Source organism: Notolepis coatsorum (genome assembly GCF_963971535.1).
Source record: "Notolepis coatsorum genome assembly, contig: SUPER_8_unloc_1, whole genome shotgun sequence".
In the NCBI taxonomy this organism is placed as follows: Eukaryota; Metazoa; Chordata; class Actinopteri; order Aulopiformes; family Paralepididae; genus Notolepis; species Notolepis coatsorum.
Window position 1 is genome coordinate 1,276,779 of NW_028174873.1, and position 26,759 is coordinate 1,303,537.

The 26,759-nt window shown below is 47.2% G+C and overlaps 1 protein-coding gene across 2 annotated transcripts in view; it reads left to right on the forward strand.

Annotated features, from left to right (window-relative positions):
- Positions 1-26,759, forward strand: part of trim37 (tripartite motif containing 37) — a 146,747-nt gene that overhangs the window by 77,952 nt on the left and 42,036 nt on the right. For both annotated transcript variants that reach the window (XM_084338360.1, XM_084338361.1), the window contains 4 exons: positions 1,552-1,688; positions 16,015-16,097; positions 24,253-24,450; positions 26,248-26,559. In XM_084338360.1, the coding sequence (XP_084194486.1) occupies positions 1,552-1,688; positions 16,015-16,097; positions 24,253-24,450; positions 26,248-26,559 (730 nt within the window). The remainder of the gene's footprint in view (positions 1-1,551; positions 1,689-16,014; positions 16,098-24,252; positions 24,451-26,247; positions 26,560-26,759) is intronic.

Here is a 26,759-nt window from a genome sequence, read left to right on the forward strand (position 1 = left end):
TGGTCTACCACCTTATATCTCTGTGAGATGTTTAAATACCTGATCTACCACCTTATATCTCTGTGAGATGTTTAAATACCTGGTCTACCACCTTATATCTCTGTGAGATGTTTAAATACCTGGTCTACCACCTTATATCTCTGAGATGTTTAAGAAACTGCAAAATCCCTGTTAATTTCGACTAGCTAATCCCACTCTGTGAGACGCTTGGTTTTACATAATAATGGAATATCTAAAGAGGGTGACTGAGTTTGTGTTGATGTTGGATCTCTCTTAACACTTTGAGTGCCAGCGACGCTTTATGTCGTTAGTTCATGCCGACCGTTGAATGCCAGCAACGCTATATAGCGTTTGTTTGTCGTTTATTTTTTTATTAGCGATTTAAATTCATATTTCATCAATCTAGCCTCACGCCAGTGCAGCAACCTCTCTCTGAGCTCCATTGGGAAAATACCGCCCCTATCGTCTCTCCCTGTGTAACTGCACCCCATTGGATTAGACTGGTGGGTGGGGGGGGATCCAGTTTCCTCCTTTTACTTTTCCGGCAAGCCATCCGAAGAGATCGAAGTGATTGCCGAGCCGGAAAACGGCGTGGAATAAATATTTACAGTACCCAGCGCTGAATCAATAAACGCGATCGATATTTGGAATGGCGATCAGGAATTGGAATAATCTTTTTGGAGAACATCTAATCTGAGGTAAGGAATCTATTTTACCAGTCTTAGGATAATCGGATCTTTTCACAGAGATATCAGCGTTTGCCCTATGTGTGTGTGTGTGTGTGCGCGCTGATCAGGAAATGAGAGAATAGATTTTTCAGCTCGCTTCTCTAGCGTGCATAAGTACACATATACTATCGATAATCTAGCGTTTATTTGAAAATGATTCATAAATAGGCAGAAAAATGACAACGTTTTTTGTGTATTCCAGAATATTCCAGTAAATGCCGTTTATCACGGAATCTTAATATTTTCCTGAAACTTTCAAGAAAACGAGGGCTTTTCAAAATGCTATAAAACGAAAATGAACAGCTGTCTGACGGGGAGCTGGAGGTGGACTGTGTGACATTAGTCTGATACAGTATATATATATATTTTTTTTGTATCTACTTTTTTCTCCCATCCCAATTTTGTATTGTCCAATTCTACCCTCCCCTGTCTCGAACGTTGTTAGGCCATGCCTCCCACAAGCCGGTACCCCTCCGGTACACGAGGAGGCAGCTGTCGCTTCTTTTTCACCTGCACAGCGTGATCTCTCAGCGTCGGGGGTCTGCGTTTGGAGGGACACGCCACCCCCGTCGCTTCCTGATTCTGCTGCGCAGGCGCACCAACCGACCTGTAGGAGTCGCTGTCCACAACGTCCGATCCCCACCCACCAGCTTCCCACCCCCCTAATACTGCCAAATATATTAGTACGAACGAGCAATGCGGAGAGCTGGGCTCGAACCCAGCGTCTCCTGCATTGGTGGTGAGCGCCTTGCCCACTGCACCACCTAGCCGCCCTTGATACAGTATATATTGATATATATATTATATATATATTGATGACCAGGAGCTGTCTGACGGGGAGCTGGAGGTGGACTGTCTGACGGAGGAAGAGGAGGTGAACCCGCTGGACGGCAGCAGCACCTCAGGAAGCTCCACCGCCACCAGCAACACGGAGGAGAACGACATCGACGAGGAGACCATGTGAGTTCCTTTCATTTATCAACATATCTTCTCAAGTGCCAATCATTCTGAAATCCCAGGTAATGACCTGGTTAACACTAGCAGCACAGCCATGGAGAAAATTACACTTAATTCCCACCGGGAACGGGGTCAGATGACCCGACAGCCTTTAGAATGGAGATGGGAGGGAGAGAATGGAGGGAGGGTCAATGAGGGAGGGTGGGAGGGAGGGAGAGAAGGGAGGGAGGGTCAATGAGGGATGGTGGGAGGGAGGGAGAGAAGGGAGGGAGGGTCAATGAGGGAGGGTGGGAGAGAGGGAGAGAAGGGAGGGAGGGTCAATGAGGGAGGGAGAGAAGGGAGGGAGGGTCAATGAGGGAGGGAGGGGGGGACAGAAGGGAGGGAGGGTCAATGATGGAGGGAGGGAGAGAAGGGAGGGAGGGAGGGTCAATGAGGGAGGGAGGGGAGGAGAGAAGGGAGAGAGGGTCAATGAGGGAGGGAGGGAGGGAGAAGGAGAAAGGGAGGGAGGGTCAATGAGGGAGGGAGGGAGGGAGAAGGAGAAAGGGAGGGAGGGTCAATGAGGGAGGGAGGGAGAAGGAGGGAGGGAGGGAGAGGAAGTGAGAAGGAGGGAGAGGGAAAGATAGAGAGGGAGGGAGAAGGAGAGAGGGAGGGAGAGAGGGAAAGGGAGGGGGGAGTGAAAGGGAGAGAGATAAATGGTGGGAGAGAGTGAAAGGGAGGGAGGGTCAAGGAGGGAGGGAGGTGGCCGCTCAGCAGAAATAGCTGAAATAACGTTCTAATTACATTTTCCTGAAGTCATTTTGAAATGTCAGAAACCGTGCTGCAGATAAAACGGGTACTTTTAGGAAAAGTCATTGAGTGACAGAGCTGGAGCTCGACCGAGTGACGAGGATACATTTATTGAAAATGCCTCGGGGTCATGTGACCCCTTGTCGGCTGTGCTGGTGTTAAGAAGCTTGGTTGTGGACACGGCAACAAATCCTCTACTACACCCAACCTCAACCCGAAGCACCTGGGCACGCCAGCCGCGTCGTTCTAAATGGTAAATGGCTGCTTTTTTTATATATAGCGCTTTTATCCAAAGCGCTTTACAATTTGTTACTCACATTTTTACCCTTTCACTCACACATTCACTCACACATTCACACACCGACGGCGGAGGCGACCACGCAAGGTGCCAACCTGCTCATCGGGAGCAATTAGGGGTTAAGTGTCTTGCTCAAGGACACATCGACACGCTGCCCGGGAGGAGCGGGAATCAAACCGGGAACCTCCGGATTGCCAGACGACTGCTCTACCTCCTGAGCCACTGTCGCCCTCTGCCTTGGGTCAATTGAATTGACGCGAGCCGCTAAGCTAGCTAACGTTAGCCGTACCCTAGACAGCGGAGTGACTCCACGACACCAGTTCCATTAGTGAGGAAAGGGGGGGGGGGTTATATTGACGAGGCTTGACAACAGCCGATAACCATTTATTGGCTATTCGTTTCTTTATATTGCTTCATGCATCGAGCTCCTCCAGCTTCCAAACCTGTGTTGATATCCTAGTGTGACATCATCAACTACGGCAACTAGGAAGCTCAAAACTCAAACCTAATTTTGTCCAGTAAAACTTGAAAAGAGATATTATTTTCTATATATTATCTACTGGCCTAGATCTTTATGCAGTTTTAAAGTATCTACCTTGTTCCTACCTTGGCTTTGTTCTGAATGCACTTTTTTCTGAATGCAATTTGTTGTAGTTATCTTGTAGTTGTAGTTAAGTTTGACTTTAATGCACATTTTGTTGTACGCAAAGAGAAAATGTTTAAATTGTACAATCTTTCAGTCAGGGGGGAAAGGGGGTGGGCTACTTGGGAGCGGGGCCGTGTTGCGTGAAGGCAAGTGTGAACAGGTGGGTTTTTAGGTGTGTTTTGAAGAGGTTGATGGTGTCAGAGCCTCGAATGGAGGGGGAGAGGGAGTTCCACAGCCTGGGGGCAGCAGCTACAGCGAAAGCTCCCAGTCTCCCAGTGTGGAACGCCTGGTGCGGGTGAGGGTGAGGAGGTCGGAGTTGGAAGAGCGGAGGCCTGGTGCTGGAGTGTAGGGGTGGAGTAGGTCGGTCAGGTAGGAGGAGCGGAGGCCTGGTGCTGGAGTGTAGGGTGGAGTAGGTCGGTCAGGTAGGAGGAGCGGAGGCCTGGTGCTGGAGTGTAGGGTGGAGTAGGTCGGTCAGGTAGGAGGAGCGGAGGCCTGGTGCTGGAGTGTAGGGTGGAGTAGGGTCAGGTAGGAGGAGCGGAGGCCTGGTGCTGGAGTGTAGGGTGGAGTAGGGTCAGGTAGGAGGAGCGGAGGCCTGGTGCTGGAGTGTAGGGTGGAGTAGGTCGGTCAGGTAGGAGGAGCGGAGGCCTGGTGCTGGAGTGTAGGGTGGAGTAGGTCGGTCAGGTAGGAGGAGCGGAGGCCTGGTGCTGGAGTGTAGGGTGGAGTAGGGTCAGGTAGGAGGAGCGGAGGCCTCGTGCTGGAGTGTAGGGTGGAGTAGGGTCAGGCAGGAGGAGCGGAGGCCTGGTGCTGGAGTGTAGGGTGGAGTAGGGTCAGGTAGGAGGAGCGGAGGCCTGGTGCTGGAGTGTAGGGTGGAGTAGGTCGGTCAGGTAGGAGGAGCGGAGGCCTGGTGCTGGAGTGTAGGGTGGAGTAGGTCGGTCAGGTAGGAGGAGCGGAGGCCTGGTGCTGGAGTATAGGGTGGAGTAGGGTCAGGTAGGAGGGGCGGAGGCCTGGTGCTGGAGTGTAGGGTGGAGTAGGGTCAGGTAGGAGGAGCGGAGGCCTGGTGCTGGAGTGTAGGGTGGAGTAGGTCGGTCAGGTAGGAGGAGCGGAGGCCTGGTGCTGGAGTGTAGGGTGGAGTAGGGTCAGGTAGGAGGAGCGGAGGCCTGGTGCTGGAGTGTAGGGTGGAGTAGGGTCAGGTAGGAGGAGCGGAGGCCTGGTGCTGGAGTGTAGGGTGGAGTAGGTCGGTCAGGTAGGAGGAGCGGAGGCCTGGTGCTGGAGAGTAGGGGTGGAGTAGGTTGGTCAGGTAGGAGGAGCGGAGGCCTGGTGCTGGAGTGTAGGGTGGAGTAGGTCGGTCAGGTAGGAGGAGCGGAGGCCTGGTGCTGGAGTGTAGGGTGGAGTAGGGTCAGGTAGGAGGGGCGGAGGCCTGGTGCTGGAGAGTAGGGGTGGAGTAGGTTGGTCAGGTAGGAAGGGGCCAACCCGTGCAGGGATCTTGTAGGTGAGGAGGAGGATCTTGTAGGGGATTCGGTAGTTGATGGGGAGCCAGTGGAGTGTTTGCAGGGTGGGGGTGATGTGCTGCCAGGGTTTGGTGCGCATAAGGACCCTCGCAGCTGAGTTTTGGACGTACTGTAAGCGATCCAGAACCTTCTTGGAGGCACCAAGAAGGATTCCATTACAGTAGTCCAGGCGGGAAGTGATGAAGGCGTGAATGAGTGTTTTTCCGCTGAGGTGTCAGAGTGCGGGGCGAAGGGCGGGAGATGGTTCTGAGGTGGAAAAAGGCGGATCTGGTGACAGACTTGATGCGAGTGTGAAATGAGAGGGTTGAGTCCAGTATTATGCCCCGGTTCCTTATGTTGGGTGTCCCTGTTTTATGTCCTGGAGGCAGGCAGTGAGGGAGGGGAGCAGAGGGTTTGGTTTGGTGTGTGCTATTTGTTCCTCTCTTAACCCATTCACTCACACATTCATACACCGATGGCGGAGGCAACTATGCAAGGTGCCAACCTGCACATCGGGAGCAATTAGGGGTTAAGTCTCTTGCTCAAGGACACATCGACACGGACACGGATTCCCAGACGACTGCTCTACCTCCTGAGCCACTGTCGCCCCCAAACTATACAATAGGACATAAAATATGTATTTTACTTTCAGAGATATCGTATAATTCTACATTGGTCTTTTTTTTTTACCCACTTTTTCTCCTTTTTCTGTGATTTTTTTTTATTTTATTTTTTTTTCATCCCAATTTCTTCTTGTGCCAATTCTCCCTGTCCTGTCCTGATCATTGCTCGCATGTGCCCCCCACTGGCCGGGGAGGATAGAAGCCCATCACATGTCCCCTTCCGATACACGTGTAGGCAGCCAGTCGCATCTTTTCACCTGCCAGCGCAGACTCTCATTGGTGAGGAGTAACGTGTGGGAGGCTCACACTGCCCCCGCCATTTTCCTGCCTTTGCTGTGCAGGCGCCCTGACCGACCTGTAGGAGTCGCTGTTTACAACGATCAGACTACCACCCATCGACTCCCCTCCCCTGCTAACTCTTCGAGACCGGTGTCTCTTGCGTTGGTGACGAGCGCAATGTCCGCTGCGCCACCCAGCCGCAATTCTACATTGGTCTTGAAGGAGCACTTCAGCCAAAAATGATTATTTATATATCAGTTACTCACCAGTGATGCGTTGAATTCATGACGATTTATTTTCTTCTTGTCTCGACGGTGATCATAGAATCTAAGAAATGGTAGAAATACTCAATGAATTGAAGTTAACGGAGATGTGGCTTAACAACAGCAAAACTATATCAAAACATCCGTTCGCAAACTCTCTCACAGATCAAATAAAATCAAATTTATTTGTAAGGCCCGACAACACACGTTAATCCAGACACGTCTTCTTTAAACAAGTCAAGCAGAAACATCACAATAAGTCAAGAAACAAAACAAGAACACCATAAGGTCCAACAAATTTAGAATAAATGCAAAATAAATGAATGCAATGCGAACACTCCCAGACATACCCCCACGCGAAGGTAAGCACTTAGCCGGAAATGTTTCCGTTAGCAAGGTTTTAGCAAAAAAAATTATCATTTGTGAAGTGCTGAGCGTACGGCTGGATAAATGAGACTTGGATTATTATACCGCACGAGTTGTGAGATCATGTTTGGATTCGACGTTCACCACGGAGAGACGTGAGAAGAAAAACATTCAAGGCATCATTAATATGAGTCATTAATATACAAAAATGATCATGTCTCAGGGTGAAGTGCTCCTTTTAAAATTCCCACACAACAACCAATATAGTTCTGCATTGGTCTTAGATCAATCCCACACACAAACACGTGACGACATACACAAAAAGTGTCCTAGATTCCCCCCCCCCCCACACACACACACACACACGCGCACACACACACACGTGTGTTTTAGTGAAGTGTTCCTTTTAAGCTCCCAAATATGGAGCTCAGTGTGTTGAGTGAATGATGTGGAATTGTTCTCGCCCCCCCACCAGTGTGATCGTCAGCCAGCGCTCTGCGGAGCCGTCTCTGCTGCTGCCCACTCACTGCAGCTGAGCCCGCCGTGAGTCATCCTCCCTCCCTCTGGCTGCGCTGCCTGAGCCCGACTACAATGTAACACGAATACATACACACACACACGCACACACACACACACGATTACACACGCACGCCGTCTCCCCGAGGTGGGATAACGACCTTCAGTAAGAGAATAATACTTTGGGATTTTTTTTAGCAAACGAAGTGAATGCAGTAGTAGAGCACTTTTCTTTTGATTACTTTTCGATCATTACATTAAATTAACGTCTATATTTAGCGTACAGTCATTATACTGTGTATATGGGATTACATTACACGGCTACTACGATGATTATTTCCGATGCACGTCATTAATCAAAGTCAAATTCACTCGGGCCGTCGAACTTTCTTCCACCTAGTTCATCCCCACCGTTTGTCTGATTTGAAGCCCTCGTCCTCAGCCTGGGGGAGGGGCCCTCATCTCTCCCGGAGGGCCGTCACCACCGTGGTGGAACCTCAAGGAGAATCCTGCTGGCCTCTGGGTTTTTATTGGCTGATTTATTCTTCTTCTGGGTCAACCGTTCGTCTCGGGTGTTTAGTCATTTCAGTGGCCAGCTTTATATAATATGGATCTTGGGCCTATCAATAATTCAACCTGGTCGTTTAACCCGTCGCTTCTTGACATACGGACGGACCACCAGAGCCAGGCTCGGCTTCCCTCTCATGCAGGTTTAGGTGCCTCTGGTCCAGGGGCTAGTCCTAGCATCCCCTCTGCTTCGTCCAGTCACATCTTTGCCCAAGAGATCTCGCTTCTCTGGCCCTGTACCCTGGTTCCTGCACCCCCCCCCCCCCCTCCCTGGCGAGTAGAGTGAGCTGAACCCTCTCTTCAAGGCTTTCCCATGGTCCCAACATGAGAAACACTTGTACTGGTGGTCCTAGCGTGGTTTTACCCTTCGTACTGGGCACCTAGGGATGGGACTTTCTAGCAAAAGTGCTATTCGAAAATCGCTGGTTCTTAAGATCGAATATATATATATATATATATATAAAATATATTGTTATTTTCTGTTTCAGTTTAAATTCAGTTAAAATGTTCAGTTTCAGTTCAATTCAGTTGTTCTTTTTAATAGAATGGATCATTAAAATCAAAGGGTATTGCACATAAATAGGCACTTCTATCAACCGGTTTTAAAGGGGAACTATTTTACTATTTCTTTCACTATTTGGGCACTTTTACACAATTCCTGTGAGTCTATGAAACACCTCTGTAATTATAATTTTTTTTAATTAATTGTTTTGTATTTCTAATCAAGTCCTCAAAAACAGCATTTTTCTACCTCAAGATCTCGAGCTGTTTTGAGGCTGGGCTCCTAAACCACTGTGTGGCCTGGTGGCATCTGGGACATTATCATGCAGCGGTGTCTCTCTGACATCACAGATCAGCACATTTTCAGATGACTCAGTTCAGTGAGGGTGAATATTGTGAGAGGAGAATTGGAAGAATGCGCCAATATGAGTGTTTTGAGACATAGATCATATTAATATAAGTCCACATAGCTAGGAAACAATGCCAAACACTGAAAAAGGCCATTTATAAGATAGTTCCCCTTTAATAAACAAACAGACACAGTAGCATGTGCATCTTTTAGATCAATTAGGCTGTTTCTAAATATAAAAAGGAATGAAATAAGAATGGTTTACTTAAAAAATTATAATAATAATAAATAAATATATATTTATTTTTTTTCGATTTTCTGACATGATAGGGCTGTACCGAATGTCATTTTTTAACATTCAAAGCTTCGATCGAAGCTTTGAATGTCTATTAAAAAATTTACTTAACATTTTTTTTAATTTTTTTTTAACTAGATCCTCAATTTGAATAAAGTAATTAATCTGATTCAATTAGTCTTTTTCTTTTATTAAATCAACTTTCTTTAATGAATATAACTCATCAGTTTCATCAACAAATAATCCAATAAGGGCACGGTTGGTATGAAAGGGATGGTGACGTCTTATAGTATAATATCATAATATTAGTGTAGCCTAATCTTTACCTGCAACTGTGAAGAAAACCCCCATTGGTTTAAACAGATTAAATGTTTTTTTAAATGTTTAATAAAAAATAAAAAATTTGAATGTTGATTTAGAATTCGAATGTCAACATTATGATCGAAGCTTTGAAGCATTCGGTACAGCCCTAGGAACCGGTTCCTAATTGTCCGATTCCTTGGAATGGCATGCCTCCGTGACTATCGATTCCTCTTAACGATGCCATGTTTTTCCGACAGTTGCGCTTGTTGTAAAACAATGACGTAACGCCGTAGAGAACTCATGCTGTATGTTTCAGTTTGTTTGAGACCAGACAGAGCCATGGCGGCAGAAAGAAACGCTCAAAAGCGTGGCTGCATTTCACAAAAGTAGATGAAAACAGCGCAAGTTGTAATATTTGCAAAATGTCAATTTCATCCAAGGGGGGAAATACTAGCAATACGCTGAAGCACGTCTTCAGTTACCGAAGGTAAAATCCGATGTTATTATTATAATGCATGCCGGTTTGATTCCTTGACTAGGAAAACCTAAATGAAAAACGAATGCTTTCACTTTTAAATATTCTCCCATTTTAGATGATGACAATCAGACTGAGGCTGCAGCTAGTGCTAGTGGTTCTTGCGCACCTCAGGAAAATCCTTTCACGCTGGCACAGCGGGGTAAAATTACTCAGGAAAAGTGTCACAGAGCGGCGAGCAGTCACTAAATGTGTGGTCTGTAGTGCCGAAGGATGGGAGACTGAGGCGCCGAGGCGGTGTGTCGAAAGAACGTTTATTCAGCATGAGAAAACACAACGACACTCCATCACGTTACTAGCTAAAACTGTCTACCTGCCGACAGGAAGGCAACAATCTATAGCGTCCGTGCGGAACCAATATTCCCAACAATGGTTCCGTAGGTGAATTATGTCTAATCACCACAGGCCAAAGGTTTGCACCCTTACGCCACGGTAGAAGCCTCAGCATTTCGTTAGGTGAATTGCTTTCCTAGATGTTACTTATGCGTCAGTTATGTTTTTACTTTTAACCTTTATTTATAAAGATAGGTTATTGATAACAAATTCTCTTTTGCAATAATGACCTGTTGAATTTAACTACAGTTCAATAGATTAAATTAGTTTAAGAGAATCTCAAATACATAATTTTATTTAAGTGTGTAGTTACAAAAAAAATGTACAGTTTTTGTATTTTTCTGACATGGGGGCTCAACAATAAATGACGATCACAAAATGTCAAGTTGCATGTTGTTATTCTAACCAGCTTAGTTCTGTTGCATTCCCACAATATATGTTCTGTAGGGAGAGATGACAAAGGCTCTCAACCCAAAATATAACCCCCCATCCAGAGAGAGTTTAACCAACCGCCTGATCCCTGCATGGTATGACGTTGAGAAGCGCAATTTGATTTCGGAGCTAAAAAATAAAAGTAAGTTAACACTAATAAACCTGTATGCACTCTTTTTCCACCCAACAATTCATCAGGAATCGATAAGGGAATCAATAAAGATTCCGATCGATAAGCAGAATCGATCATTTAATCGGTATCGATAAAATCTTATCAATTCCCATCCCTAGTGAGGACGGAGTGGTCCACTGCGTCAACTGCTGCACTCGGGTCGAGGAGGACCAGTGCAGCACATTTCCCAGTGTCCACGTGAGGAGAAGGTCATTGAGGACCTTCAGGACTCTACAAGTAGATACAATAGATCTGTCATTCTCCCCGGCTCTAGAGGATGATATCTACTTCTAAAGTAGATCGAATAGATCTGTCTACGAAGATATCTACTTCTAAAACGGATACCTTCCCCTAGAGCACGGGAGAATGACGGATCTATTTAAGTTATCTCCATTTCTATTTTGTTCTCTCCGTTTCTATTTTGTTCTCTCCGTTTCTATTTAGTTCTCTCCACTCTAGAAGTAGATGAAACAGGCTTCTGGCCCCTCGCTCCCTGGCCTTCTGCGGAGACATGTGGTCCCCACAGTGGTATAAAAACAAGGACACACAGACACACAGACACACACCAGAGACATGTGGTCCCCACGGTGGTATAAAAACAAGGACACACAGACACACAGACACACACCAGAGACATGTGGTCCCCACAGTGGTATAAAAACAAGGACACACAGACACACAGACACACACCAGAGACATGTGGTCCCCACAGTGGTATAAAAACAAGGACACACAGACACACAGACACACACCAGAGACATGTGGTCCCCACAGTGGTATAAAAACAAGGACACACAGACACACAGACACACACCAGAGACATGTGGTCCCCACAGTGGTATAAAAACAAGGACACACAGACACTCACACACACACCAGAGACATGTGGTCCCCACAGTGGTATAAAAACAAGGACACACAGACACACAGACACACACCAGAGACATGTGGTCCCCACAGTGGTATAAAAACAAGGACACACAGACACACACACACACCAGAGACATGTGGTCCCCACAGTGGTATAAAAACAAGGACACACAGACACACAGACACACACCAGAGACATGTGGTCCCCACAGTGGTATAAAAACAAGGACACACAGACACACAGACACACACCAGAGACATGTGGTCCCCACAGTGGTATAAAAACAAGGACACACAGACACACAGACACACACCAGAGACATGTGGTCCCCACAGTGGTATAAAAACAAGGACACACAGACACACACACACACCAGAGACATGTGGTCCCCACAGTGGTATAAAAACAAGGACACACACACACACACACACACACACACACACCAGAGACCCCGACAGAGAGCGGCGTGACTCACTGTGACTCACCGCTCTGCGTTGCATTCAGTTACAAAAACCCCCTCATCCACAGACACTTAGCAATAATTGCCACAGGAGAGTTAGTCACCTTACGAAGCAGGCGGCCCGGGGGAGTGGGAGGCGCGGCCGCCCACTGAGCGAGACGCGGAGAGACTTTATCTAATCTTAACGTGCTGAAGCACGAGCGAGAACACGCTTAAATGTCAGTGGTGGGCAGCAGTGGATTAAAGGCGAGGGTGAAGAAGCAGAGGCTCGTGACCGTGAAGTCACCGGTTTGATCCCTGGACCGGGAAGAACATCTGCGTGGGCAGTGTGAACAAGTAACACGCTCCCCGTGAGCAAGGCACTCAACCCCCGACCGCTCATTGGCCAACAGTGGCAGACTGTGGTTGTACAGGGCAGCTCCTAGTGGTCAACAGTGTCAGACTGTGGTTGTACTGGGCAGCTCCTAGTGGTCAACAGTGTCAGACTGTGGTTGTACTGGGCAGCTCCTAGTGGTCAACAGTGTCAGACTGTGGTTGTACTGGGCAGCTCCTAGTGGTCAACAGTGTCAGACTGTGGTTGTACTGGGCAGCTCCTAGTGGTCAAGAGTGTCAGACTGTGGTTGTACTGGGCAGCTCCTAGTGGTCAACAGTGTCAGATTGTGGTTGTACTGGGCAGCTCCTAGTGGTCAACAGTGTCAGACTGTGGTTGTACTGGACAGCTCCTAGTGGTCAACAGTGTCAGACTGTGGTTGTACTGGGCAGCTCCTAGTGGTCAACAGTGTCAGACTGTGGTTGTACTGGGCAGCTCCTAGTGGTCAACAGTGTCAGACTGTGGTTGTACTGGGCAGCTCCTAGTGGTCAACAGTGTCAGACTGTGGTTGTACTGGGCAGCTCCTAGTGGTCAACAGTGTCAGACTGTGGTTGGTACTGGGCAGTAAGTAGGGCTGTCGAGTCTCGACTGTTCTGCCGTTTTCCTTTCAACTTCTTGCATGGGCCTGAAAATGCACTGCATGACGGACAGGAGACAAGATACAAGATACTTTAATGCCACACAACGATGATAATAATAATAATATTTAATTTATAAAGCGCTTTTCAAGAACCCAGGAGAGGGAGAGAAAGTAGGGAAGGGGGGGGGGGTGGTACAGTAGGTTGGAGGAGGGTGGTTATGGTTGGTGGTAATTGTTTGCGGTACAGTTTGTTAAGCACTGGGACATCAACATGAAACATCAGACATCAAACGCCCCCCTCCCACCTCCCAAACCCCACAATAAATACATGGATACATAAATACATACAGGACAGTCACATGCAACACAGTGTCAGTTAGTGGCGGATGCTTGCCCGTCTGTGCAAAGGGGGGCAAGAGTGTGCATAGTGTGAGCCTCCCACGCGTTACACCGCGCCACTGAGAGTCCGCGCTGGCAGGTGAAAAGATGCGACAGGCTGCCTCCTCGTGTACCGGAGGGGGACACGTGATGCAAGGCTTCTATCCTCCCTATAACCGACCAGTGGGGGGCATAGTCAAGCAACGTTCAAGACAGGGGGAGGGGAGAATTGGAAACACGAAATTGGGATGAGAGAAAAATAGAAAATAAGGAGAAAAAGTGGATCAAAAAGAAATAGATAAATATAAAGTGTGTTAAAGTGAGTGGTCAGGTGAGTGTTTGTTTAAAGTGAGTGTGTGGATGTGTGCACAGTGTGTGTAGATGATGGGTTGTTACATAGTGTCGTTGTCGTTGAGCATCATGATGGCCTGGGGATAGAAGCTCCTTCTAAGTCTCTCTGTACTGACCATGAGACTCCGGTTAGCGCTTGCCTGACCGCAGCAGTTCAAAGAGGCAGTTGCACTCTGAGCTCAATCTAAAGCCCCGTTTGGAAATACTTTGGATTTTGATCCACTTGTGGAACCTTGTGGAGACGATGTAAACCGCAGCTGGCCTACCTTCTTTATGCTAACGCTATTTTGGGAGTTCTAGTGTCAAGAATGTAAGTAGCCTACTTTTCACTTTATTGTAAATCATCCCTCAGGGTAAAACTGGTAGAAATGTAATAATGACTAGAGACAGAAGCGTCACGCAGGTCCCTAATGGTTTCATTGCTATTTCTCGTTTCATGCCAAGGAAAATATATCGTTTCATGTTCATTGTTTATCACACCTTGTTTGGAGGCGCGGTGTGTGAATGTCCGTTCTATATAACGTAAACCTTCATTAATCTGATCTCGCTCCGAGAGACGGCCCCTTCTCAATCTACCTCCAATTCCTCCGCATGCACTGAGAGAGAGGGTGGTGGGGGGGGGGGGGTGTACTGGTTGTACTTGTACTGGTTGTGTCAGACTGTGGTTGTACTGGGCAGCTCCTAGTGGTCAGACTGTGTCAAGCTGTGGTTGTACTGGGCAGCTCCTAGTGGTCAGACTGTGGTTGTACTGGGCAGCTCCTAGTGGTCAACAGTGTCAGTCTGTGGTTGTACTGGGCAGCTCCTAGTGGTCAACAGTGTCAGTCTGTGGTTGGACTGGGCAGCTCCTAGTGGTCAACAGTGGCAGTCTGTGGTTGTTCTGGGCAGCTCCTAGTGGTCAACAGTGGTCACACTGTGGTTGTACTGGGCAGCTCCTAGTGGTCAACAGTGACAGACTGTGGTTGTTCTGGGCAGCTCCTAGTGGTCAACAGTGTCAGACTGTGGTTGTACTGGGCAGCTCCTAGTGGTCAACAGTGTCAGATTGTGGTTGTACTGGGCAGCTCCTAGTGGTCAACAGTATCAGACTGTGGTTGTACTGGGCAGCTCCTAGTGGTCAACAGTGTCAGACTGTGGTTGTACTGGGCAGCTCCTAGTGGTCAACAGTGTCAGACTGTGGTTGTACTGGGCAGCTCCTAGTGGTCAGACTGTGTCAAGCTGTGGTTGTACTGGGCAGCTCCTAGTGGTCAACAGTGTCAGTCTGTGGTTGTACTGGGCAGCTCCTAGTGGTCAACAGTGTCAGACTGTGGTTGTACTGGGCAGCTCCTAGTGGTCAACAGTGTCAGTCTGTGGTTGTACTGGGCAGCTCCTAGTGGTCAACAGAGTCAGACTGTGGTTGTACTGGGCAGCTCCTAGTGGTCAACAGTGTCAGTCTGTGGTTGTACTGGGCAGCTCCTAGTGGTCAACAGAGTCAGACTGTGGTTGTACTGGGCAGCTCCTAGTGGTCAACAGTGTCAGACTGTGGTTGTACTGGGCAGCTCCTAGTGGTCAACAGTGTCAGACTGTGGTTGTACTGGGCAGCTCCTAGTGGTCAACAGTGTCAGACTGTGGTTGTACTGGGCAGCTCCTAGTGGTCAACAGTGTCAGTCTGTGGTTGGACTGGGCAGCTCCTAGTGGTCAACAGTGGCAGTCTGTGGTTGGACTGGGCAGCTCCTAGTGGTCAACAGTGTCAGACTGTGGTTGGACTGGGCAGCTCCTAGTGGTCAACAGTGACAGACTGTGGTTGTTCTGGGCAGCTCCTAGTGGTCAACAGTGGTCACACTGTGGTTGTACTGGGCAGCTCCTAGTGGTCAACAGTGACAGACTGTGGTTGTTCTGGGCAGCTCCTAGTGGTCAACAGTGTCAGACTGTGGTTGTACTGGGCAGCTCCTAGTGGTCAACAGTGTCAGATTGTGGTTGTACTGGGCAGCTCCTAGTGGTCAACAGTATCAGACTGTGGTTGTACTGGGCAGCTCCTAGTGGTCAACAGTGTCAGACTGTGGTTGTACTGGGTAGCTCCTAGTGGTCAACAGTGTCAGATTGTGGTTGTACTGGGCAGCTCCTAGTGGTCAACAGTATCAGACTGTGGTTGTACTGGGCAGCTCCTAGTGGTCAACAGTGTCAGACTTTGGTTGTACTGGGCAGCTCCTAGTGGTCAACAGTGTCAGACTGTGGTTGTACTGGGCAGCTCCTAGTGGTCAACAGTGTCAGACTGTGGTTTACATTAAAGCCTGGAATCTGTTACTGAACTAATGTTCTGAGTATACTGTTCAGTAACATATTCCACTCATTCCAGGCTTTAATGTAAACGGAACATTAGTTTACATTAAAGGCTGGTATCACTGTCTTTTTTGTCTGTCTTTCTCTGACCTGGTGACATCGGGTGTAAACCTTGACACTGACCTCTCTCTCTCTCTGTCTGTCTGTCTGTCTGTCTGTCTGTCTGTCTGTCTGTCTGTCTGTCTGTCTGTCTGTCTGTCTGTCTGTCTGTCTGTCTGTCTGTCTGTCTGTCTGTCTGTCTGTCTGTGTGTTAAGGTCGGGGGAGAATGATGTGGAATTCATCGGTAATCTGGAGACAGAGGAGGGAGATCTACCTGACGATTTGGCTGGAGCCTCAGGTAACAATATTCTCTCTCTCTATGTCTGTCTCTCTCACTCTCTGTCTGTCTCTCTCATCTCTCCTGCCTCTGTCTCTCTGTCTGTCTCTCTTTCTCACTGTCTCTCTCTGTCTGTCTCTCTACCTCTCTGTCTCTGTATGTCTCTCTCTCTCTCTCTCTCTCTCTCTCTCTCTCTCTCTCTCTCTCTCTCTCTCTGTCAATTAAAATGTTCAATTAAAATGGTCTTTATTGACATGGGAAACATACAATTACATTGCCAAAGCCAAACAAAACAAAACAATCAAACAGAGAAATCAAAAGAAATCAGTACATTACGGAAGGAATTTCTTGTACAGTCTTTATGGTGGTTGTATTCCTCTGGATGTCCTTTTCTTGTCACAGCAGGTCACAAATCTGGCTGCTGTGTTTGCACATTCTTGTATTTCTCCCAGTAGGTATTTGAGTTATTGTCCATGTTTTCAAAGTCTCTTTGGGTGTTTGCAATTTGTGGGAAGTATATGTCTCTGATGTCTTGGTATAGTGGGCAGGTTGTTAATAAGTGGAGCTCGGTTTCCACCTCATCTTGTGTGCAGTGGGTGCACAGTCTGTCTTCTCTTGGGAGCCAGGTCGGTCTGCCTATGGTGGCCTTTCTCGATGGCTAGGCTGTGCTCGCTGAGTCTGTACCTAGTCAAGGATCTTCTTAGTTTTGGGTCAGTCACAGTGCTCAGGTATTCTGCCACTTTTAGGGCCAAATAGCATTTCAATTTGCTCTGGTTTTGGGTTGATTCTTTCCAATGTGTCAGATAGTTTTCTTTTTGTTTTCTTATTTGATTTAGTCCAGTGTGGTTTCTGTCTGGTGGCTCTGCTTGTGTTTGTGAGCAGAGTCCCAGAACCATCTGGCTGAGTGGGCATCTATCGAGGGTCTCTCTGTGGGTGAGGGCTATGTTGTGGAGTGTGTCTGGGTCGCTTTCTTTTAGGTGATTGTGGAAATTAAATGCTCTTTTTTGAATTTTGATGATTAGTGGGTATCTTCCTAGTTCTGCTCTGCATGCATTATTTGGTGTTTTCCGTTGGGTGCGGAGAATGGATTTGCAAAATTCTGCCTGCAGAGTCTCAATTCTGTGTTTGTCCCATTTTGTGTTATTATTCTAATTTGTGACCTGTCCTGTCTAAATGTTTAAATGTTGAGCGATTTGCTGTGTCAAATTTCCCACGGGATAATAAAAGTATTTCTATTCTATTCTATTCTATTCTATTCTATTCTGGTTAAGTCTTGGTTTGCAAGTGGGCCCCAGACTTCACAACCATAGGGAAATCGGTTATATGACGGAGTCTAATATTTTGAGCCAGATTTTGATTGGAATGTCTAACTTGATGTTAGGGCTGGGCGATATGGCCTAAATATGATATCACGATATTTTCTGACCTTTCGGCGATACACGATACGCATCACGATGTTTTTCTTTTTTTCCCCCAAACAATTCATTATGAGGCTTACCAAGACAGTATTTGAGTTTGCAAGCTAACATTAAAGACAAAATAAAATACCCATGCATTTAGCATTTTTATATTATATATTAGATTTAGATTATTGGATTATTAGATTATATATTGCATATATTTAGCAATGAGATATTATATGATTTAGATACGAAATATGATGAATTGAAAATGGGGGACCCTGATGTAAACAAGACGAAAGTCTTTCTCTGGTCTGCATCCTCCAGTCCACTGTTGACTGTTGTTGTATTGAGCTGTACTGTATTGTACCTATGCTGCAATCTGTTAATAACGTTTATATTCATTCAGTCGGCAAACAGAATCATTTTGATTGACAGTCGCGTCTGCCAATTACGTCACATCGCTTGCACCCGCCCTGCTGTTCTTAGCACCAATCGGCAAGCGCGTATTAATTTTTTACTTCCGCTATTGGAGAGCTCAATGAAAACAACAATGGCAGCGGTAGCTCGCCGCGGCCGACTTTTACCTTTTAGCTCTGCAGAATGACTAAACGACTGGAGGCATAATGATTTTACTGCAACGGATGTTATAATAAAAGCATTTCCATACATCTGTCTGATTGAAAACGTTATTAACAGACCGCAGAATGGGCACAACGGAGTCAGCACGGGCTGAGATATGAACGGCTAATGCTTGCTATATCTAGGTCGACCTCGGTCGTTGCTATGTAAATACGCTGATGTTATTGAAAGTGTAACTATTATAACGTCAATGCCACAAAACGAATGCCTTTGTTATCATAAGTAGTAACTTTTGATGCAGTAGTGTGTGTGTGGGGCGGCGCTGTTCAAAAGTGTCAACGTGTGGACCAGATTGACGCAACACAAGCCTCTTGGGCAAAACATCACGATATCCACGATACGTTTAAAAAGTGTATCGTTAATGAACTGTACCCGATATTTATATAATATCGTCATATCGCCCAGCCCTACTTGATGTTCCTTTTTATGGCTTAGAAAGCCCTTCTTGCTTTGTCTCTCAGGTCGTTCACAGCTTGGTTGAAGTTCCCTGTAGCACTGATGTTTAGGCCGAGATAGGTGTAGTTTTTTGTGTGTTCTAGGGAAATTGTGTCTAGGAGGAATTTGTGTTTTTGTTGTTGTAGGCTGGGCCTTTTTTGGAATATCATAATTTTAGTTTTGTTTAGGTTTACTGTCAGTGCCCATGTCTGGGAGAATTTGTGCAGAAGGTCAAGGTGCTGCTGTAGCCCTTATTTTGTTGGGGACAGCAGCACCAGGTCATCTGCAAACAGTAGGCATTTGACTTCTGTGTTTGCTAGGGGGAGGCCAGGTGCTGCAGTTTGTTCCAATGTTTTTGCCAGTTCATTTATGTATATGTTGAAGAGGGTTGGACTCAAACTGCACCCCTGTCTAACCCCCCGGCGTTGAGGAAAGAAGTCTGTGTTTTTCCTCATTCCTCACAGCACATGTGTTGTTGGTGTACATTGACTTTATGAGGTCGTAGGTTTTCCCTCCAATGCCACTATCTTTTTTTTTTAAACTTAAACTTTTATTTGCAAATGTTTTGACATACAAACATCCACATCAACAACATTACGACATTACAAATGACAGACAAAATGATAAGAAAATAACCTCTAAATCAAGTACAAAAGGACATAAATAATAAATAAAAGTAAACATATTGTGGCATGGGGTCATCGGTACATTGAGTATTTACATTTCAGTCTCTTCTCTTAGTCCCTGTTCTTCTTCTGTGGTGTCGTTCCTAATTGTCCTATTGTCTTCCCATTTTTCCCATGAGAGGGCCCCCCCCCCTCCCGCCATCCACCCCTAGAAACCGGGCTCCCCCACATCCCAGGTCCGTCCCACGTGGGACCGAGCACTCAGCGACACGGGTCCCTTGAATTGAATTGGGCCAGGCTCCATCTTGATGATTTCTAGGGGCATTACTGTCCCATCTTTCTAAGTCTCTCTTGATGTTCTGATTAATCTGTATATAGTTTGCATCAAACAGTTTCCCCACTCCTCTTGTGATGTTTACCCATAAGTATTTAATCTTGTCCATGTCCCATCTAATTCCGTACCTTTCCCTAATTTCTGTCGTTGGAGTATAGTTCCATGTTAAGGTCTTCGTCACGTTAAGCTTATATCCTGAATAGTGCCCATATTCTTTCAGTAGATCCATCAGTACCGGGAAGCTTGCGTCTGGCTGTCTCATATATACTATCACGTCGTCTGCGAATACACCTAGTTTGTGTTCTGTCCCCTTTATCTCTACCCCTTTCTGATGTCCTTAGTCTGTCTAATTAATTGTGCCAGTCGTTCGATAAATACATCGAAGAGCGTCAGCCCTGTCTGGTAGCCCTCTCTAGTTTGATACTGAGATGGTCCTCTTGGTGAAGGTCTGAGATGGTCCTCTTGGTGACGGTCTGAGATGGTCCTCTTGGTGACGGTCTGAGATGGTCCTCTTGGTGACGGTCTGAGATGGTCCTCTTGGTGAAGGTCTGAGATGGTACTCTTGGTGACGGTCTGAGATGGTCCTCTTGGTGAAGGTCTGAGATGGTCCTCTTGGTGAAGGTCTGAGATGGTGGGTGAGACCAAGCGGGTACTCTTGATGAAGGTCTGAGATGGTGGTACTCTTGGTGAAGGTCTGAGATGGTCCTCTTGGTGAAGGTCTGAGATGGTGGGTACTCTTGGTGAAGGTCTGAGATGGTCCTCTTGGTGAAGGTCTGAGATGGTGGGTACTCTTGGTGAAGGTCTGAGATGGTGGTACTCTTGGTGAAGGTCTGAGATGGTCCTCTTGGTGAAGGTCTGAGATGGTGGGTACTCTTGGTGAAGGTCTGAGATGGTGGGTACTCTTGGTGAAGGTCTGAGATGGTGGTACTCTTGGTGAAGGTCTGAGATGGTGGTACTCTTGGTGAAGGTCTGAGATGGTGGTACTCTTGGTGAAGGTCTGAGATGGTGGTCCTCTTGGTGAAGGTCTGAGATGGTGGGTACTCTTGGTGAAGGTCTGAGATGGTGGTCCTCTTGGTGAAGGTCTGAGATGGTGGTCCTCTTGGTGAAGGTCTGAGATGGTGGTCCTCTTGGTGAAGGTCTGAGATGGTGGGTACTCTTGGTGAAGGTCTGAGATGGTGGTCCTCTTGGTGAAGGTCTGAGATGGTGGGTACTCTTGGTGAAGGTCTGAGATGGTGGTACTCTTGGTGAAGGTCTGAGATGGTGGGTACTCTTGGTGAAGGTCTGAGATGGTCCTCTTGGTGAAGGTCTGAGATGGTGGCTACTCTTGGTGACGGTCTGAGATGGTGGGTACTCTTGGTGAAGGTCTGAGATGGTGGTACTCTTGGTGAAGGTCTGAGATGGTGGTACTCTTGGTGAAGGTCTGAGATGGTGGTCCTCTTGGTGAAGGTCTGAGATGGTGGGTACTCTTGGTGAAGGTCTGGTGGGTGTGAGACCATTTCCTTCTCAACTCAATGGCCACATCTTTGTTCTTTGTGATGCGTAGCGGGAGGAAGGCCTTGTCACCCCATTTGGCCCAAACCCATCTACCACTGGCCCACATTGCTCAGAGAATGTGGAGCGGAGGGGACGGGACGCGGCTCTGACGTCAACCGGTCCTCAGGGGTTCTGCTTTTAGCCACCTGGACAACAGTGGACCGCTGCCAGAACCTATAGGAACCCTCCTCCAGAGACTAAATATATAACAGAACACCTCACAGAGCTCCTCTACCTTGACGTCATGGACATCAAGCCTCAGGTTAGACTCTGCAGGGGGAGCAGGCTCTTTGTATATATGTTCATCCTCAAAGTCATGGGTGTCAAATCTTAAATAAAAACTATTAAGTGCTTCGGCTAGATCTATTTTCTATCATTAGTGGTTCAATTCAGTTAGATCTTTGTTTCTCTCCTCATCTCCTCTTCTTTACTCATCTTCTTTCCTCTCCTTTTCTTTCCCCTCCTCCTCTTCCTTCCTCTCCTCCCCTCTTCTTCTTTCCTCCTCTTCTTCTTTCCTCTCACCTCTCCTCCTATCTTCTTTCCTCTCTTCTTTCTTCTCCTCTCCTTTCCTCCTCTTCTTTCCTCTCCCCTCCCCTTCTTTCCTCTCACCTCTCCTCTCCTATCTTCTTTCCTCTCTTCTTCTTTCTTCTCCTCTCCTTTCCTCCTCTTCTTTCCTCCTCTTCTTTCCTCTCCCCTCCCCTTCTTTCCTCTCACCTCTCCTCTCCTATCTTCTTTCCTCTCTTCTTCTTTCTTCTCCTCTCCTTTCCTCCTCTTCTTTCCTCTCCCCTCCCCTTCTTTCCTCTCACCTCCCCTTTTGTATTTCCTCTCCTTCTTTCATCTCCTCCTCTCCTCTTTCCTCTCCTTTTCTTTCCTCTTCTCCTTTCCTCCTCTCTTCTCCTTTCTCCTCCACTTTCCTCTCCTCTCCTCTCCTTCTCCTCTTCTTTGCTCTAACTAAGACATTATCAGAATAGCAATTTACATCGCATGCATGGATACATATGAACCAAATGCAACATACTGAGATATTATCATAGAAAACAAAGTGATTCACAAAATATAAACAAACAACAATGGTTTGAAAAATTTTAAAACAGAAAAAACAATAACAATCAAACTCTAATGCATTCAACGATAATAAAGAGTGAAGAAGAGTGTGATGAAGGCCAGTCCATAACGATGCTCGGGTCACTCTTGGCCCATAAGTGAGTTCCCCAGACGAGCTCTTCTCATCGGCACCACCAGTGTCTACAGTCTCGCCTCTAGAGCAGAGGATGTGAACAACACGCATGTTTTACAGTGTCCAACAACACGCATGTTTTACAGTGTCCCAACAACACGCATGTTTTACAGTGTCCAACAACACGCATGTTTTACAGTGTCCCAACAACACGCATGTTTTACAGTGTCCAACAACACGCATGTTTTACAGTGTCCAACAACACGCATGTTTTACAGTGTCCAACAACAAGCATGTTTTACAGTGTCCAACAACAAGCATGTTTTACAGTGTCCAACAACACGCATGTTTTACAGTGTCCAACAACAAGCATGTTTTACAGTGTCCAACAACACGCATGTTTTACAGTGTCCAACAACACGCATGTTTTACAGTGTCCAACAACACGCATGTTTTACAGTGTCCAACAACACGCATGTTTTACAGTGTCCAACAACACGCATGTTTTACAGTGTCCAACAACACGCATGTTTTACAGTGTCCAACAACACGCATGTTTTACAGTGTCCAACAACAAGCATGTTTTACAGTGTCCAACAACACGCATGTTTTACAGTGTCCAACAACACGCATGTTTTACAGTGTCCCAACAACACGCATGTTTTACAGTGTCCAACAACACGCATGTTTTACAGTGTCCAACAACACGCATGTTTTACAGTGTCCAACAACACGCATGTTTTACAGTGTCCAACAACACGCATGTTTTACAGTGTCCAACAACACGCATGTTTTACAGTGTCCAACAACACGCATGTTTTACAGTGTCCAACAACACGCATGTTTTACAGTGTCCAACAACACGCATGTTTTACAGTGTCCAACAACACGCATGTTTTACAGTGTCCAACAACACGCATGTTTTACAGTGTCCAACAACACGCATGTTTTACAGTGTCCAACAACAAGCATGTTTTACAGTGTCCAACAACACGCATGTTTTACAGTGTCCAACAACAAGCATGTTTTACAGTGTCCAACAACAAGCATGTTTTACAGTGTCCAACAACAAGCATGTTTTACAGTGTCCAACAACACGCATGTTTTACAGTGTCCAACAACAAGCATGTTTTACAGTGTCCAACAACAAGCATGTTTTACAGTGTCCAACAACACGCATGTTTTACAGTGTCCAACAACAAGCATGTTTTACAGTGTCCAACAACAAGCATGTTTTACAGTGTCCAACAACAAGCATGTTTTACAGTGTCCCAACAACACGCATGTTTTACAGTGTCCAACAACAAGCATGTTTTACAGTGTCCAACAACAAGCATGTTTTACAGTGTCCAACAACAAGCATGTTTTACAGTGTCCAACAACAAGCATGTTTTACAGTGTCCAACAACACGCATGTTTTACAGTGTCCAACAACAAGCATGTTTTACAGTGTCCAACAACACGCATGTTTTACAGTGTCCAACAACACGCATGTTTTACAGTGTCCAACAACACGCATGTTTTACAGTGTCCTTGGTTGTCCTTTTCTCTCGTCCTCCAACAAGGTGCAGTTACCAGCTACAGGCTGGCAGTCTTCCCTCATCACCATCTTTCTCTTCATTTCTTTCTTCTCACTCTTTCTTTCTTTCTTTCTTTCTTTCTTTCTTTCTTTCTTTCTTTCTTTCTTTCTTTCTTTCTTTCTTTCTTTCTTTCTTTCTTTCTTTCTTTCTTTCTTTTTTTCTTTCTTTCTTTTTTTCTTTTTTTCTTTCTTTGTCTCTATCTCTCTCTATCTACGTCTCTGTCTTTCTTTCTGTCTCTATCTACATCTCTCTGTCTTTCTCTCTGTCTCTCTTTTTGTCTGCCTCTCTCTCTCTCTCTCTCCCCCCCCCCCCCCCCCCCAATCAATGTGTGAGTGAATGGGTTAAAATGTGAGGAACAAAATAAATTGCAAAGCGTAGTATTGGATACAAGAAGCGCTATATATAAATGCACCATTATTATTATTGTTCTCTCTCTCTCTCCTTTCCAGGTGGTCCTTCTAACCCCGGCGGACACAGCCTCCATCACAGTGGAGCGGCGGCAGCTCGTAGCCTGAGGAGCAGCTCCGGTCTCCTGGAGATCGACCCGATCATCCTCATCCAGCTGCTGGACCTGAAGGAGAGGAGCAGCGTGGAGTCGCTGTGGGGGCTGCAGCCCCGGCCCCCCGTCTCCCTGCTACACACACCAGGTAGTGGGGTCTCCCTGCTACACACACCAGGTAGTGGGGTCTCCCTGCTACACACACCAGGTAGTGGGGTCTCCCTGCTACACACACCAGGTAGTGGGGTCTCCCTGCTACACACACCAGGTAGTGGGGTCTCTCTGCTACACACACCAGGTAGTGGGGTCTCTCTGCTACACACACCAGGTAGTGGGGTCTCTCTGCTACACACACCAGGTAGTGGGGTCTCTCTGCTACACACACCAGGTAGTGGTGTCTAAAGGTAGTTTATTGTTTAAAAGGATCCCCATTAGCTGGCAAGCTAGTCTTCCTGGGCTCCAGTCCACACAGAAAGACAACACAAAACACAAAACATAACAATACATGAGATATACATATGACAATCACAATTCACTTAATTAACAATGATAATCTAAAAACAGTAAAACATTGTAGACATCTTTATAAACATCAGAATATTTTCAGAAAAGGTTATTATTACATTCATGGGTAGACGTGAATATTTTCAGAAAAGGTTATTACATTCACGAGTCAATTATTTCATTATTACATTCCTACAGTAGGTATTTCCACTCCCAAACTTGAACAGTGTTTGCTCACATATTTAAGTATAGTGCATTCTCAGGTGGTATTTGAAAGACACTTTGCTATTCAATTTACTTATGTTCAGTGGGCAGTTATTCCAATGATTGATGGCACGATAAACAACCGTCCTCTTTAAAGCATTTGATTTTGGACGTGGTAACATAATCTGTCCATCATCGGCTGACCTAGTCAAATAAGAATGAACCTGACTGCATCTGACTATTTGTTTGTATAAGAAAACAGGTTGAGACGAAAAGACTGTGTTCCTGATAAATGTAACCGTGTTGAAAACCAGCCTATTAATGTCTCCTTTTCTCCCTCCCATCCTCGTCCCTCCTCTCCACATCCCTCCATCTCAATCTCCTCTCTACCTCCTCCTCTCTCCACATCCCTCCATCTCAATCTCCTCTCCACCTCCTCCTCTCTCCACATCCCTCCATCTCAATCTCCTCTCTACCTCCTCCTCTCTCCACATCCCTCCATCTCAATCTCCTCTCCACCTCCTCCTCTCTCCACATCCCTCCATCTCCTCTCCTCCTCCTCCTCCTCCTCCTCCTCCTCCTCCTCCTCCTCCTCCTCTCCACATCCCTCCATCTCCTCTCCTCTCCACCTCCTCCTCTCTCCACATCCCTCCATATCCTCTCCTCCTCCTCCTCCTCCTCCTCCTCCTCCTCCACATCCCTCCATCTCCTCTCTCCACATCCCTCCATCTCAATCTCCTCCTCCTCCTCTCTCCACATCCCTCCATCTCCTCTCCTCCTCCTCCTCTCTCCACATCCCTCCATCTCCTCTCCTCCTCCTCTCTCCACATCCCTCCATCTCCTCTCCTCCTCCTCCTCTCCTCTCCTCCTCCTCCTCCTCTCTCCACATCCCTCCATCTCCTCTCCTCCTCCTCTCTCCACATCCCTCCATCTCCTCTCCTCTCCTCTCCTCCTCCTCTCCTCCTCCTCTCCACATCCCTCCATCTCCTCTCCTCTCCTCCTCCTCTCCTCCTCCTCTCCACATCCCTCCATCTCCTCTCCTCCTCCTCCTCTCTCCACATCCCTCCATCTCCTCTCCTCTCCTCCTCCTCCTCTCTCCTCCTCCTCTCTCCACATCCCTCCATCTCCTCCTCCCTCCACCTCCTCCTCCTCTCCACATCCCTCCATCTCCTCTCCTCTCCTCTCCTCTCCTCCTCCTCCTCCTCCTCTCTCCACCCCCCCCCCATCTCTTCCCCAGCCCACCACCCCCACTCCAGGAAGGATCGCGACCGCCGGCCTCAGGTGGTGCGACGGTCGGCGCCGGACTCCGGGGTCCTGACGCGCCTCAAGGCCCAGATGGCCGAGGTCCGCAGCAAGATGTCCGACGTCAAGTGCCAACTGGAGGCGCGCGGCGGGGCCGGGGAGGCCAGGCCGGGGCCCTCGAGGGCCTACGCCGTGGAGCAGGGGCCCTCGCACAACGCGGACTCGGAGATGGTTGTCTGCCGTCAGCCTGGCGAGCTGGAGCTGGCGGGGAAAGGAACCTCGGCCCATTCGAGACACAGTCGCCCAGGTGAGGACAGTAGGGCTGACCCCTGTTAGTCGAAGAGTCGACCAGGTGAGGACAGTAGGGCTGACCCCTGTTAGTAGAAGAGTCAACCAGGTGAGGACAGTAGGGCTGACCCCTGTTAGTAGAAGAGTCGACCAGGTGAGGACAGTAGGGCTGACCCCTGTTAGTAGAAGAGTCGACCAGGTGAGGACAGTAGGGCTGAC